We start from the raw sequence: 15243 nt of genomic DNA, 5'->3' as shown, positions 1-15243 counted from the left end.
TGGGCCTACAAGCTCCAAAGGCATTGATATTAGAGGTCTTCCATCATGTTGTAAGGCTTTGCACCTTGGAGATTCAATTTTTCTGACAGGGTCCCCAGTTGTTCCTTGGTGGTACATGCAGGAAAACCTCTGTGTTGCTGATTGAATCTCTGATTTGAAATGGGAATAAAATCAGCTGGTGGGGAGAATGCATGTGTCTCCTACAGGGCCTAGGGCTGAGCTACAGTTGTCAAGCATGAAGTTGCATCTAGTACCAAGGTGATAAATCTTATAAACTTGGAAAATGCAGAGAGTATTATGTATTGGTCTCAGTGATTCACTTTCTGGCTGTTGTGGGTGAGGCTGGTTCTGTAATATGTTGGTTGCAAGTCTGTTTATGAGAGCAGAATTCCTTTCAGTAGAGAAGCCTTGATGTTTACATGTCCTAAATAGTTAATGGACTTGAGAAAATAAACATCTTGGAGCTAATTCAGACTCTTATGGAAGAGTGATAGGAAAACATAGGATTTACTGGGAATGGGAAGACATTTTCACAATCATGGGTTTTAGCAGTAGCTGTTATAGGTCAGATGTGATATTATAAATAAAAAATGGAGGTCAGATGTGTAGGTTGGAAATGGATGTGAACAAAGACACGTTCAGCAGCATTAGCAGTGAAGAGTAATGAAATCATCATTTTCTCAGGATATTGTGGCTGGAGACATCATGAGTAAAAGAAGCCTTTGGGAACAGAAGGGGAATCCCAAACCTGAGAGCAGTATCAAGGTGAGTTGGTGTCTGTGAGTGTGATATGCTGAAAAAGAACAGAGCTGTTGGCTGGGTTAGAAGTATAGAGAAGATGATGTTCTGTAGGGACAAGGGCTACCTGATCTGTCAATGCAATTGTATGTTTAAGACCTCTTCCTGACAGTGAATTGCTGTTGGTTCAGCTCTAATGAAAATGGGGACAAAAATACTTTTATATCCAGTAATTCTGAAAGGTCTCTTGAATAGCATGTTGTTCTCAGCCCGTGAGCTGGGAGTTCCAGCCATCTAGGCTCAAATGGAACTGCAAATTTGAGTTTTGCTCTTGTTATGCTTTTTGGCACTGAGAGTAAACAAAATGTGCAAAACTAAGTGGAACTGATCCTAAGACTATCACTTGCAGGTGGATCTGGGGTTTTGTGGGAATGTTTGTGGAAATGTCTTCTAAAATGCAGCAAGTAGATACTGCTCACACTGTCCAGGCTAGGAGAGGAAGGTCAAAGTATCTTGTCAGTTCCTGTGTTGAAACTGCCAGTACCTGGTAAATCCCACAGTCTCTTGCCATGGATAAAAACAACCCTAGCTTAGGGGTCTGGGCTCTTAGATGAGCCCTCCCTCACAATGCCTGCATTGCATATACTTTCCTATTGCATATCCTGTTTTGTGTTACCTTATGCTTATAGAAGGTGGTGATGGATCTGTGCAGAGAATTTGTGTGAAGGGGGCAAGAAAGCAGTACATAATGGGCTGTCTCCAAGCCCTCTGGGATTAAAGGCAACTGTATCATGTGCTCCTCTGGCTTCAGTTACTTGATTTTTGACTGCCTATATAACAGATAAAAATGCTGACTTTGGCTCTTCCTTTCTCTTCTGTTCAGCCCATTCCTTCCGGCAAAAAGTATAAATTTGTTGCAACAGGCCACGGCCAGTACAAGAAGGTGTTGATAGATGATGCTTCAGAGCAATAGTGTGTCTGGAGAACTCATTAACCAGGTAGGTGGGATATGGCTCTGCCCTGTGTAACAAACTCCTGGGCTGTTCTGGCAGGGTGCTGGGGTTGTTTCTGCCAGCAGCACTTTGGGTGAGTTGGAAGGTGCTGTATGGGGGCAGCTGGAGCCTGGCTTCTGGGCCTCACTGTCTGGGCTGGAGCTGAGTGGGTACACAGCAGGGGTTTGTTTTGGTCTCTGCCTTTCTGATGCTGCTGGATACCTCTGTTAGTTTAATCTGCAGTGCAAGTCCCTTAGCTACTGCTGTATGGGTGAAGATATGTTTGCCTTTGCTAGTTCAAAGGAATGGTCTCTCTGCTGTCTTTCCTTATGCTCTCTTAAGTTGCAAGGAGTAGAGAGATACAGCTGGAGGTCGTTCTGGCTGAGCATGGGGGCTGATGTACTTCTGAAATTCAAATGTTTCTGGGGTTTAATTCCCAGATTTACTGAATTAATCAGGGAGAAAACTTTTAATGACTTCAATAACCTCTTGGAACCAATCTGTAATAAATTTGTAGCAGGAAGGATGTGAATATCTGTTGTACTGGGTAGACCAACAGAGCAGAAAGGACTGTTCTCTGTGCAGCAAGGGGAAGGTAGAGCTAGGTTGCTGTCTCTGTGCTCTCTTAAAATGGCCTTTGGATCTCATGTTCCTATTGTGTTTAGGTTCATAGATATCCTGATGTTATCTTGAGTGGATGATAGTAGAGGGTTGTGGCAATAAGGTGGAATGGTGTAGAGGGAGGTGATAACTGGTTGGATACAACTGGGCAGCATCTGGCACAATGAGTGGAGAGGAAGTTGAGGGTGAAAATAAGCTCATTCTCTCTTCTTTTTTTTCCTACTATAAAAAAGAAGCTTTATTTCACTGCCAAAGTTAAAATAGCTCTGCCTGCTACAAAACACCTTTTGTTTCTGAATTCTCCTGGGGCTTGTGTTCCTTCCTTCCCCTCCCTCCCACCCTTAAGGAGCTGGCTTCTGAGTGTTGCATAATGTTTTGTTTGTTTAGGCTTGTTTTTTTCCTTTTGTAGTGCCCATTTAGAGAAGATGCCCATCTGAATGCTACTTTGAGATGGGCAGCAGTACAAGCCCAAGACTGCCTGAAGCTGTAGTTTTAGTCCACAGAACTTCCATCCTCAACTTGCTTCTCTGCCTGTGACTCTGAGAAACCTATTATAAGGTCTCCCCTTTGATCAGTCTCCTCTTTCTCCTGAAGTCTGTTTCAGTGCACTAGGTGGGAAGCTACTGAGCTTCAGTTCTCTGCAGCAAACAGGTTTTGCTAGGTTGTCAGCAGGTTTTGTTTATCCTACCTGAGTTTCTCTGAGCAGCTCAAATGAAAATGCCTTTGGCTCTGGTCTTTGTCCAGCAGCCTTTCTGGAAAGGCAAGGCACTGTCATAGGATGTTCTCTAGGATCCACCCAGTGATCCTAACAGCCATGGCACAACACTGTTGCTCTCTGGGTTTGTTCACATGGAAGTATTGGGGGTTTTTCTACTGTGAATAGCAAAATGGCTGTGATAGCTGAAGGAGCTTGGCTTGTTTCTGTACTTAGGTTCTTAGCTGTCTGTTTTGTATACTCTGCTGCTCCCCAGCACCCCCTTGAACTATATTCATCCTTTTTCCCTACTGCTGGATCACTGTCATGGCCTTCTTGCTCCCAAACCCTTCTGGCTCACCTCTGTCACTTGCTTTATACCACCTTAGCAGCTTTCTAGTTGCTTAAACACAGATGTGGGCTTTTTTTTTCTCCTTCCCTCCCTTCCTGGGCTGCAGGACCTCACTCTGCAGGCTATGGAACAAGGATTTTTTTAAGTGTCAACATGGGCACTTAGCAACTGCCTGATGTTGTTTGGCATTGAAAAATAGGCAAATTCTGTGTCCAGTAGCATCCCCCTTCTCTTCCTCAGCACAGCAGCTCAGGCTGGAACACACCACAGTGACTTCCAGTGAGCAGCCATTGATAGAAATCTGTTGCCTACAAGGATATGCCCTCCCATCTGTGGTACTCTGGTGTCAGGGTCTGTCTCTCTGCAGGACTTGCCATACTTGCTATGGGCCTCTTACCCCCTTTGATTTTGGGGTAAAAGGGCTAAAGCATGCACCCATATCTGCCTTCCTCTGTCTCCTTCTTTCTGCTTGTGGGAATTGCTCTCCCCAGTGACATTTCCCCATCCTTCATCCACGTGCAGTGGGGCTGGGGTGGGAATGCAGCCTGAGTGGAAGCCTAGCACATGCAAAACCTAAGCCTTAGGTAAGAGTTGCTGGATTGCTCTGGGTGGTTGTCCTTGGTGCAGGACAAAAGCTGTTTTAAAGCACAAGTGCTTCTTAAACCATCTTCACTCCCAAATGTAATTGATGTTGGCTGCTCTGCTTCATGCCAGTACTGTGGCTCTTGTGCATACAGACCTTTGTGCAGAGGCATCCATCTGGCTGTGCTGCTCTAAGGTGCCATTTATCACTCTCTGCTAAGGTTGCCCTTTATCTGCTTCACGTGTTTTATGCTGCACTCTTTAAATTTTTATGGCTGTGCTGCTGCTTGGATGTTTCTCTGTAGCCTTCTCTTGCACCAATGCTAAATTATCCTGCAGAGGCTTACCTAGGATTCACTTGTGATTACTGGCACATTTCCAACCTCTTTTTACCTTTTTCTTTGAAAACTGGGGTTTGAAGAAATCCCCACTTTAGATAATTGGGTTATTCTTCCTTCTTTTTTGCCCTTTGAGTAGGGAAGGGGTTACAGAATAGAGATAAGACTGGTAAAGTGAAAACTTAAGGTTTGCTAAATGAACTGCTCTTATAGCATCACTGCAAAACAGGAAGACTTCAAAAAAGGCAAAAGGGACTCTTTGTTTCTAAGTCTGTTTGCAGTATGGCCTGAGGAGCTGTTGGTCAGTTCCATATCTTCTGCACATGTAAAAGGAAACTCTGTACACAGCTCTTTATATTCTACTTGGGCTAAACATAGCAATCCTGTATTAGCTGTGTAGGAACACCCCAGCATATGACCAAGTCCCTTGTGAAACAGAAATAACCAACCTCCAAGCTTTCATGATCACAAACCTGCTGGCAGTGGAGTTGCAAGGGGTAATACTGAAAAACCCAGTTGTCTCTGTGGGTGGGCAGAGTTTTCCTTTAAATGCCCTTTTTTCAGGATGTCAGGGACAAGAGGGTGTACAACTGTCATGATGTTCACCCTGAAAATGAGACTACATGTGGTTAGCAGAACTCCTCAGAAACCAGCACCTTGTTAAATACAGAATTGGATATCCACATGCTAAAGCAGGGTCTTGTTGGTTATCATGGAAACATTAGCCATCAGCTATTGTGGAGAAAACATGGTAAAATACATAACAGAACTTGATTACTGAAACAAAATTATTCTTCTGTGCATTATTTAGTAGACTGGCCTAGGGGGGTGTCAGATGATGCCCATTTTGATAGGCAGAGGAACTGCTTGGTGAGAGCAGGATATATTACTCTGTCTCTTGTCTGTGCCTTGGGTGAAAGGATGAGTTTCCATTTTGTTCTCAGCAAATGGGCATAGGGCACACTTTCAGTAGAGGAGACAGAGGTTATATGTATCCTCTTTGAGTTTGGTTTCTAAGACTCTCCCTAGAGATGTGGAGCAACCCAGATTCCTTCATTTCAGATGCAACTGCTGTTGTTCCTAGGATCAATCTCTTAGATAAATGCAACAAAAAATTCAGATTCCATTATCCTACTCTAAACTGGTCTTTTTTTCTGTAGGCAGCTTGTCCTCTTCACTGTGTGCCTTCACTCTGTTACTGCCTCCAGTGATTGTTGTTGCCTCTTTTTAAAACAAACATGTTTGTTTTTCTGTGATCTGTGGATGTGGTAGTTATGCATTTGAGCTTCTAAATTTATGGAGAGTAACCCTTAAACCTGCAGCATGGGGCTGCTGGCTTGGAGGGGTTTTGTTTAATTTCCTTTTTTCTTTACACTTGGCTCCACTGGGCAGTAAGCTTGGTCAGTGGTTGGTGCACCTCCAGAGGTGTAGGGCAGCCTGGCTTCAGTGGACTGACCATCCTAATGCTGTTCTGTTAAAGCTCTTGGTGTGCTCCTTGGCCCCGTTGGGCCGAAAGCGGCTCACCTCAAACATGGTGCTGATCTTTGTCATGGGCTTGGCAGCCAGTTCCTTCAGTTTCCGGGCATCAAAACGTGGCTTGTGTAGGAGGATGGGTAAGCGGCGGGGAAGAAAGAAGCTTTCTTCCTTCTGTGCTGCCTTCTCTTCTGCTTGCTGCTTCTTCTCCTTGCTGAGTGTCACCTGGTATAAAATGGCATCCCACATTCTCATGGCTTTCGATTTAACCAGCATGCAGTCTTGCTTGATGACTGCTTGAGCAGCATCCTCTTTATTCCCTTCCTCCTGTCCCAGCTTTTCTGGCTTGGACTCTGGGAAGTTGGTTTCTTCTGGCTGCACCATCAAGTGCTTCCTGAGGCAATGCCAGCCACTAGCACCAGTTCCAGGAGGTCTTGGTGCTTCTCTTGATGGTGGTGCTGGCTCAGCCTTGGGGGGACAGCTGGTGTTGGGTAAGCTGGGAGTCATCTGGGGTTCAGTGATGTGTTCTGTCTCAGTGTCTGTGGAGGTGGACCCAGTACCATCAGCTTGTGCTGGAGTTGCCGTTGCTGGGCGTGCCTGCCTCCAGGGAGTGCTGGATGTTGATGGTTCTAGGATGTCTCTGTCTTTCTCTGGTAATTCAGGAGCTGTCTTGGATCTGGGTATTTCAATGTCACTTCCATGGGTTGTAGGCTTATTGGTGTGGGCATCAGAGGTGCTGGGCTTCTCAGTAGGAACAGGCTTGGGAGCATGATCAGGAAGCTCTGTCTCTACAGCAGGAACAAGGGGAGGTTTTGGCAAGGGGGGAGTGGCCTTGCTGTCTTTAAGTGAGGTGGGTGTCTGCTCTGGAGATAGTTCAGAGCTGCTTGTTTGAGGTGCTGGGGAAGTAAGCCTTTTGTCTTCGTGGCTGACAGTTCCTTGGGTTAGGTTTGGTGTGGGAGTCCTGGGTGGCTTGACACTGTGGAAATAAGTGTTCACCTTGGTGACATAGCTAACCTCTGTTGCCCTTTCTTTGCTGGGTGTACTGGAAAGAGGAGGCTGGGGGAAAACAGATACTGAAGGGTCAGATGGAGAGGGAAGGTGGGAGCCCATCCCTTCAGGCTGCTGTGGAGTCTCAGCAGCTTCTGGCTTCTGTAGCAGGGGCATAGCCGAGGAGGCTGTGAGCTTGACATGTTCAGCAATGCGCCGCTGCTCGGTGACCTTCAGCGCGAAAGGCTTCCCTTTTCGGAAAGGGGAGGGGACGCGGTGGCTGACAGGCCTGATGGAGAGGTGGGTTGGCAGGGGGGCACAGGGGGGTGCTGTGGTTTCAGGGGTCTCTGCTGCTGGGGCAGCGCTCTCAACGCACTCTTGGTCAGGGCTGGCTTCGTTCACAGGCGAAAGGCTGGAGCGGAAGGACTTGCCCTGCTCAGAGGTGAGTATGGCGTTCTTCCGGGCTGCCTTCTTCAGCAGCCGCTGCAGCCGCAGGTTGTCCTTCCCAGGCTTTGGGAGGGTGGGAGGGGGACAGAGGGGGTGGTGATTGGAAACAGCCTGGGTGGAGGATGATACTGTTATCAGCATTGTCATTTCCTGCAAGAAAAGACCAAGTTTAGAGTTGGTGTGGGCTTAGCCCTGGGCTGGATTCTGAAATATTTATGCACAAGTCCTCCTCTTCGTTTCTGTAAAAGCTATGAGTATGGAGTCAATATTGTGGGAGAAGAGCATCAGTCTTCGTTTTGTTACTCTCCTGAGGTAACCTCAACCAGTCTTGAGGGTGGGTGTGGCAGGGCAAGAGATGTCCTGGGGGAAAGCTGTATTGCCAGACCTGAAGCCCTTCTGCTCCTGGCATTAGCACAATGAGAGCTCCTGGGGACCCCAGCTGTTTGTGTCTTGGCAAGTCCTAATGGGATTTAGAAGGAAATGTCAAGGGAAACAAAGCAGGTTTGAAATTTTGAAGTTTTGAAGCCTCTCCAGAGGCAAAAAGCAGGAATGTTTCATGGCTTTACATATTTCAGTTATTAAAACTCTGATACAATGTTACATACATCAGAACAGCCATAGTCTACATGTGTCATTTGAATCAAAGTCAGTGATTCATTTCAGCTGGCATGAAGACACCCCTGTGAAATACAGGGCTTCTCAGAAGCTCTCTTTATCAGTGAGGAAGTGCTTTGTCACAGCACTGACTCTGGCTGGTCTTTTCTTGCTGCATGAAGCCCAGGAACACTTTCCTCCAAGATAAAACCAAGTTTTCTCTTTCCCTTGGGAAGCTTTGCCCCTGTCTTGCCTTTATCACTCATTCTTGAATGAAGCAGAAGTGGCTTGTGCTCTGTGTCAGGTCTGATCTCCAATGGCAATTGCAGCCCTTGGGCCAATGCTGGGCTGCTCCTGCAGGGACGCATGGCTGCTTTTCCTGCTCTTTATTATGAGCTCATCACTTCCTCCTTTTTGGTGATTGTTGCTCAGTGGAGCTCAGTGACTACTGGTCAGGTGAGCAGAATGGAGCTAAGGGTTTGTGTTGGGGATGCAAAGATAAAACTAAGTCTCAGTTCTCTCCTTTCTCTTCCTGAGCAAGCTGGGGAGTACCAAACTGCCTCTGACCTGCAATGACTCTTTGGCAGCCCCAGGAAGGAAATCTGACTCTATCCTGGCTTGTGGTCAGCAGAGAGTTGCTGAATTTTGCCATGAAATGAGGCATAAATCACTGAGCCCCTTAATCGCTGGTGCTGGATACAAATGAGCATCCTGAAACAAGGAAGACGAGGGCAGGGTGATGTCAGGCTTGCCCGGGGAGCTATTTATTTCATGTGCTGTGTTCTGCTCCTGGTGGCTCTCAGCCTGCTCTGGGTAGTGTGGTGTGTAATGTGATACCTACTGTGCAGGAAAACTATCCTGAATAGAACTCTGGAAAGTGCAGTACAGCTATTTGTGCTTGAGTGCCCAGTGCTGGCTTTGGGCTTTTGGCTTTGGTGATCCATACCCAGCAAGCAGGTGGCGTGTCTGCCAAAACTGGTTGGGCATGGGGGGAGAAGGATGACTTTTTTTTTTTAAGGCAGCAGCAAATAAAAGCACTGAAGAGGTGACATGTTGAGCTCAAAAGCTTCAAGGTCAAGCCCTCACCGTGGTGGATGAGCTGCCCTCCAGAGCAGAGGTTGTGGTGGGCAAGTTACAGGCAGTGTCTAGCAAGTAACTTGCATTCAAGTACTGCATTCAGTACCAGAGAGACATGGGTCTGTTTGGGCAACTCCTGAGGAGGACCACAAAAATCATCAGAGGGATGGAACAGTTCTATGAGGACAGGCTTTAGAGCGTTAGGGTTGTTCATCCTAGAGAAGAGAAGGCTTTGGGGAGACTTTGTTGTGGCCTTTTAATATGTAAAGGTGGCTCGTAAGAGAGATGGGGACAGGCGTTTGCAGTAGGACGAAGGGTAAAGCTTTTAAACTCAAAGGGTAGATTCAGGCTAGATATAAGGAAGAAGTTGTTTTGTTTTTTTTTTCTTTATGATGAGGGTGGTGAAACACTGGAACAGGTTTCCCAGAGAGGTGGTGCATGCCCTGGAAACATTCCAGGTCAGGCAGGATGGGGTTCTGGGCAGCCTGACTTAGTTGCAGATGTCCCTGTTCATTGCATGGGTGTTGGATTGGATGACCTTTAAAGGTCCCTTTCAACTAAAGGTCCCATTCAAGCTATTCTATCATTCTATGATTTGCTTTAGCTGTAGGCATGAGAGACCTGCTGTTTTCTGTGAGGGGGCTTGGAGGGGATTTGTGTCAGCTGGGGATGACAACTGTTGGACATTCACAGTGTCTTATCAGCTTCATTCCTTAGGCACAAGGCTGTCATTAGGATTTGCTTTGTTCCAGGAGCTACTCTTAGAGGCAAGTCTACACTGTTCCAAAAAAAGGCTGAGAGCCCATTCCTTTGAAATATACCTGCTTTCCTCCCCAGCCTCATGGGTATTTTAAATTCTTCTGCGTCAGAAAGCCAAAATGTCTCAGTTGGAGGGACATGCAGGTACTTTTGTGTGACACTACTCTGGCTCTGTTTGTGTAGGGATTGGTAATTGCTTGTGGGTTTTTTTGTGCCTTTTTAAAAAATCTGCTGAAAAGTGAGCAAATACCTGCACTTCCTGGTAGGATTTATTGTGGAATGACTTAATCTGCTCCTATTTAATGTGGTCCCATGGACAGCCTGTACCACAAGATGAGCTATGGTCCAGCAGCACTGGTAAACCAGATTTATAAGGTTGACCTGCTTCAGACTTGTGTAGGGAATACTAAAGAGGCAGGGCAGTGAACTTCCCAGCTACTGATCAGCTCTTGGAGTGTTTTCCTTCTCCTATGGACTGCTGCACTCCAGAAAAATGCAGAGGAGGGCATGGGGGCTCTCAGAGTAGAAAGTTTAGTGTGCATACACCAGGAAAATCCCTCTGTTCCCAAAGTCAGGAGCTGCTTCATGCTCTATAACCTCAAGATTTGTTTTCTCTTACAAATAATCTGTGCTCTTAAAATCACTCTTGCTGCTATCTCATCATCCCGTCTGACTTGAAACCTGCTGTGCTGTGGGTCTTGGAGTCCTTATGGGTGGTGACTTCCATGGCATGTGACTGTACGGGAATCTGTGTGCTTGACTAGTGGAGCAGCGAGATGCTGAGAGACAGCAAAAGGAAATCAGCTGTTAATTTATTTGTCTTCCCTGTCATGCCTGGCTTTGTTTTGAGTCTCCTTCAGAGCTTTGTGTGTTCAGGAGAAATTCTCAACAAGGAAGATTTTTCTTCCCCCTTGCCACCTAATGAAGCAAAAATTAAGGGGCAGACAAACTTGCTTTATTGCTAGTGGAAAGGCTGGAGCTGAAAGCCTGGGGACAATAGAGGAAGCACTGCCTGAGAAACTTGTGTGGGTTTGTAATAAGCTAGAAGGAAGTTAATCTTGATGTCAAGAGGCTTTCAAAGGGTTAAGTTTCTCTGCTGCTGGTTGAGCTCCCATGTGTGGATGGATGTTCATCCACTCTTGGACCCCAACTGTTCTCCTGACTTGGCTCCATTTGCAGTCAGCCCCAAATCAGGAATAGTGGGGAGAGTGTCAGCATGCAGGAGTCATTTATCAAGTGATGGAAAAGTCATTTGTGTGCTGGAGTCCCTTGGCTGCACCAGCTGTCGTGCATGGAGCAGATGGAGAGCTGCAGGAACCCAGCCCTGCTGCAGATGGTTCCAAACAGAGCTGTGGCTGTTGGGGGCTGTGGGGACACTCTCTGCTTTAGTGGCTTTCTTGGGCTTGGGAGGAAGCCTGCAAATCTCTTTTTTGGGGTGGGAGACAGCGTGGCAGGAGTGCAGCTGTGACCTCTGCGAGGCGTGCAGCCCTCAGCATCTCCTCTGCCATGGGTATGGACATTCCCAGCATGCTTCACTTATGCTGAAGTCTTATGGGTGGGCTGCTTCACAGGGCTTTGTGAAAATGGGTGGGAGAAACCCACCTGTAATTGCTAGAGAAGATACAGTTTATGTATAGACCTGGGTGTTGCTCATGAGAGGCCAAATGGTATTCGTAACTTTTGTGTTTTCTTGTCTTGCAGCTGAGCTTGATCCTGACTCAACGTGACCCTCCATGCCACTATTTCCTCTGCTCTAGAGAAGATAATTGAAGGATGTTTCTCTTCTCCTAACTGCTGTCAGTCTGCTTTGGGTACAGCCTGACTCCTCTTGGGGTTTGAGCAATACCCCACACTGCCTCCAGATGGATGAAAGGAACTAGATCAGCTGACAAAACTCATCCCTGTTTTAACTTCCTATGTGACTCTTTGCCTTTTTTCTTTTTTTTTTTAAATCTGTCTCTGCTATGGAGATGAGAGGCTCTGTTCCCTCACCTTAAGTGTTAGAAGAGAGGGATCTGCTGTCCTGCTGAGCAGGCAAGGCTTTTGTTACATGATTAAGAATTTCTCTTTTTGTGCCCTTTGATGGATGGGTGGTGGCAGAGAAGGGAACTCGACAGAAATCTGGTGAAGAATTGGTGTTTGAAAGGAGGGCAGTGGGCAGGTCCTGAGTGTAAAAAGACTTGCAAGGAGAGTGTGATGAGAGTGCAAGGACCACTTGTCACTCTGCTGGTACTAGCTGTGGGTAAAGTCTTGCCCTGTTTATGATGCAGCCTCTGTCCCTCTGTTATCTGCTTTGAGGGACTTCCATCACTAGTCAGTGTACATCAAGTTGCATTTGACTTATTCCTGGTCTTTTTCTTTAGTTCCCAGATCATTCTTTAATCACCGTTATATGCCCAGGCCAAAATGTTCCTGCCACTTTTCTGTCTCAGTAGGGCAATAGCAGCTTTGTTTCAAATAGCTGCTGACTTCCTCTGCCTGTCTAAGATGGTTTGGAGATCTTCTTTCCCAGGTGAGGAGCCCTGGCCACTGCTGTTATCTCCCTTCTCTGGGAAAGTGATTTGGTTATTCTCCAGCCAGTGGGCTGCAGTGCCAGTGTCTGAAACATTTCTGAAAGTTAGATGTGGTGGCACCTTGATATGAGCTATATTCCTGAAGCTGAGTAGTATATGTGGGAAATGGCTGCTGCTGGAACCTATCTTGGTGAAATAGCATCCTAGTGAATTGTTGGGGAGACCAAGGTTTGCTGTGAACTTGAGGAAATTGAGTCCTTCAAGAGTGGCATTTCTGGCCTTGGGCCTGAGGTCTGCAAATTGACTTCTAGGGTTGTTTCTGAACTCTCCCATGTCTTCATACTTCATGGTGTTAACATGTCCCCCATCCCCTCTTTAGTCTCATTCCTACTTTCTTCCCATATCAGCATAATTTTGCAACTTGTTTCTACCCTTCTGGAGGAAGGAGGGCAGCTTGTTTTTCCTCCTGCATCAGTGTGCTTTCTGCTTAAAACTTTCTGCCCCTGGATTTTCTTTTCTTTTTTTTTTTTTTTTTTTTGTAAGCATTTAATAAAATTTTAAGATGATATTGTAATGATGGCAGGTCTGAGAGTTTTGTTCATGTAGAAGTCTGCAGCAAAGGTGTTTTCCAAGACCTTGAAACTCTGCTTGAATGTGAGGTTGAGGAGAAGAAGCATCAATCCGAGTGACAAGAAGAAAAGGAGCTTGACATATGCAGGGAAAGGGGCTTTCTGTGTGCCTGCCCCATTTAGATCCATGTTATTTTGCTGAATTTTTCATTGGGAGTAATTGCAATTCCTCTCTAAGAGGGGAAGGAGTAGTGCTTGGATGAGTAATGGAGCAGCCTGCAGAGACTTCCTGGGGAGTGTGATCAGCTAGGAGAAGCACAGAGATTAACTCCTCAGGTAATAGACCTGAGCAACCTCAAAGGCTTCAACCAAAATCACTGGTGATGTCAGCTATTAAAAGAAAAAAAATTTTTCCTCTGTATCCTGCTCATCTGGCTTCGATAAGGTCAGTGTAGCTGTCTGTACTGGAACCCAGCACACTAATGAGCTGATGGCTCTATCTGGAACCATCTCCCTTTTTATGGAAAAACCTTTTTATGGGGGTGACCTTCCAAGTAATAACACTTTTATGGTGTAGCAACAATGAAGAGTTTCTACTATCCTAACACTTAAAGTGTAGGTAAGGAAGGAGGTAATTCCAAATATAACTTTTCTCTTATATTTCTGCCGATTGGTACCCTTGTTCTCTCCATCCTCTGCTTCAATTCTGGGAGGTAGGAATTCAAGGGGTCCTGTGTTCTTCAAAGCATTGAGCAGCATGGCCCCATTTTCTTCCCTTCAGCCCTTCTGCTGCTGTGCTGGGATTTTCAAGTGGGGCTGGAGTAGTAGCAGTGTGGTGCATAGAGATATGTTCTGGCTTGAGGCGAAAGGAACACTTCTTTGCATGTGTGCAAAGTGGTTGCACTGATTTTTTTTTCAACACAGTAGCTGGCTGCTGGAATAATGGCTGAAAACTTCTCCAGTTACTATTCCTGTACCCTGCCAGTTTGGAGAGGGCAGAGAAAGCCCCAAAGGCTGTTTGTGTGAGATTCCTTCTCTAAGGGGGAGTTAATTTGCAGAGTATATTTTCTCCACTTAAAGCCCACAGGGACCTCGAGGTGGTTTTAATAAACAACTGCTGTAATTCAGGTTGTGGTGACAGCAGAGAAGTGAGCAGGTTATGGGAGACCACAGCTCTCTAGCGGTGGTCAGGAACCAGGGAGAGAATTGGCTCAGAGTAAATGTGTGCAGCTCTTTATGAGGTACTTATATCTGCCAGGGGAGATGTTTCCACAGCTAAATTAACTTGATGATGTGCTGTTTCTCCTCCCAAAGTAACATGGTGTGCACATGGTGGTGGGGTTACCAGAATGATGAAACCTTCCCCTACCTCCCCAAAATGAAAAAAAAAGAAAAAAAGGGATGCTGCAGCCCAGACATGCTGGATGTGCATTTTGGACAATGCTAAGAGGGAATGAGGGCATGGAGGCTGATCTCTTCCCTCAACAGGGACCTGTAGGGACCTGTGGCTGATTTTGTGAGTGAAGGAGAGCAAGTTGGTGCCACTCTGCAGCAGTTACTGGTCTGGTGTTAGTGCCTGACTGCTTCCTATCTTTTCTCTGTTCATTTTTCACAGCATTGTGGTTTTTGCAGCACTGGCATCTCAGAGGCTTTTGCTATGAGACCTTAGCTCTGTCTTCTCCTGAGACTGCTGCATTTTGAGCATAACAAGGACAAACTGTCACACTGAGTGAGTCTTGCAGGCTTAGTCTTACCCTCAAAGCCTGGTTAAGAGTGATGCTTTCCTGGTCCCTGTATCTGCTGGTTGCCTGCATCCCTGTCCTGCCATGCTTCCCTAAATTACCATCCCCTTGGCAGGTTGGCAGTACCCAAAAAGAGGGACTGGGAACCCCTATGTGGGCTCTCAGTGCTCTGAACTGGTAGCATACCTTGAGGTGTTGCTTCATGACAATTTCTTTTTTACCCATCTTGTCTAGATTATGCAGAAGGGGAATATCATTTTGGCAGCATTGGCTCTGAAGTAAATCTGTGGAGGCTCCAGTGATACTGAAATGTGCTGCTTGTCTTTGTGGTGGGCTTCAGGGCTGCTTTTTTCCCCAACAGAGTTTAACAGATTAATTCTATGTGAATGTATGCAAGATGGGATTGAAAAACATGGTCCATGACTACTGTACTGCTATAAAGCAACATTATTTAAACTTGGGGGAAACTCAAGTCTGTTTTGAGTGTTATGTGTTTTTGTAGCACTTGTTCTGCCTCGAGACTGGGGCCTGGACTTCACCTGGTTCTCTTTCCAGGTATGAAATAATTAACAGACTCATTTTTACATCCATCCTAATGTATATGAGTGAATGCTAATTAACAGATCTCTGCTCAACCCTTGTTTGCAGCTCTGCACTGGGCCTCTGGTGTGGTAATGGACACAAGAGTCTAGAGTTTCCAAATGACTTTGTTCCTTGAAATGTGTCTGCAGCTTCTGCTCTTTGAAGGAAAGGTCAGCCTCGGGG

The 15243-nt window shown here is 46.1% G+C and overlaps 1 protein-coding gene across 4 annotated transcripts in view; it reads left to right on the top strand.

The window, feature by feature from the left end:
- LSP1 (lymphocyte specific protein 1) overlaps nt 1–12741 on the top strand; it is a 47232-nt gene extending 34491 nt beyond the window's left edge. For all 4 annotated transcript variants that reach the window (XM_053979430.1, XM_053979433.1, XM_053979431.1 and 1 more), the window contains exons 9-11: nt 685–765; nt 1622–1736; nt 11356–12741. In XM_053979430.1, coding sequence (XP_053835405.1) covers nt 685–765; nt 1622–1711 — 171 coding nt within the window. In that variant the 3' untranslated portion in view covers nt 1712–1736; nt 11356–12741. The remainder of the gene's footprint in view (nt 1–684; nt 766–1621; nt 1737–11355) is intronic.
- Nucleotides 12742–15243: the final 2502 nt, after the last annotated feature.

This window comes from Vidua macroura, chromosome 6 (genome assembly GCF_024509145.1).
Source record: "Vidua macroura isolate BioBank_ID:100142 chromosome 6, ASM2450914v1, whole genome shotgun sequence".
NCBI classification, from domain to species: domain Eukaryota; kingdom Metazoa; phylum Chordata; class Aves; order Passeriformes; family Viduidae; genus Vidua; species Vidua macroura.
Note: the sequence above shows the minus strand (reverse complement) of the source record. Positions and strands in the feature narration are given on the sequence as shown.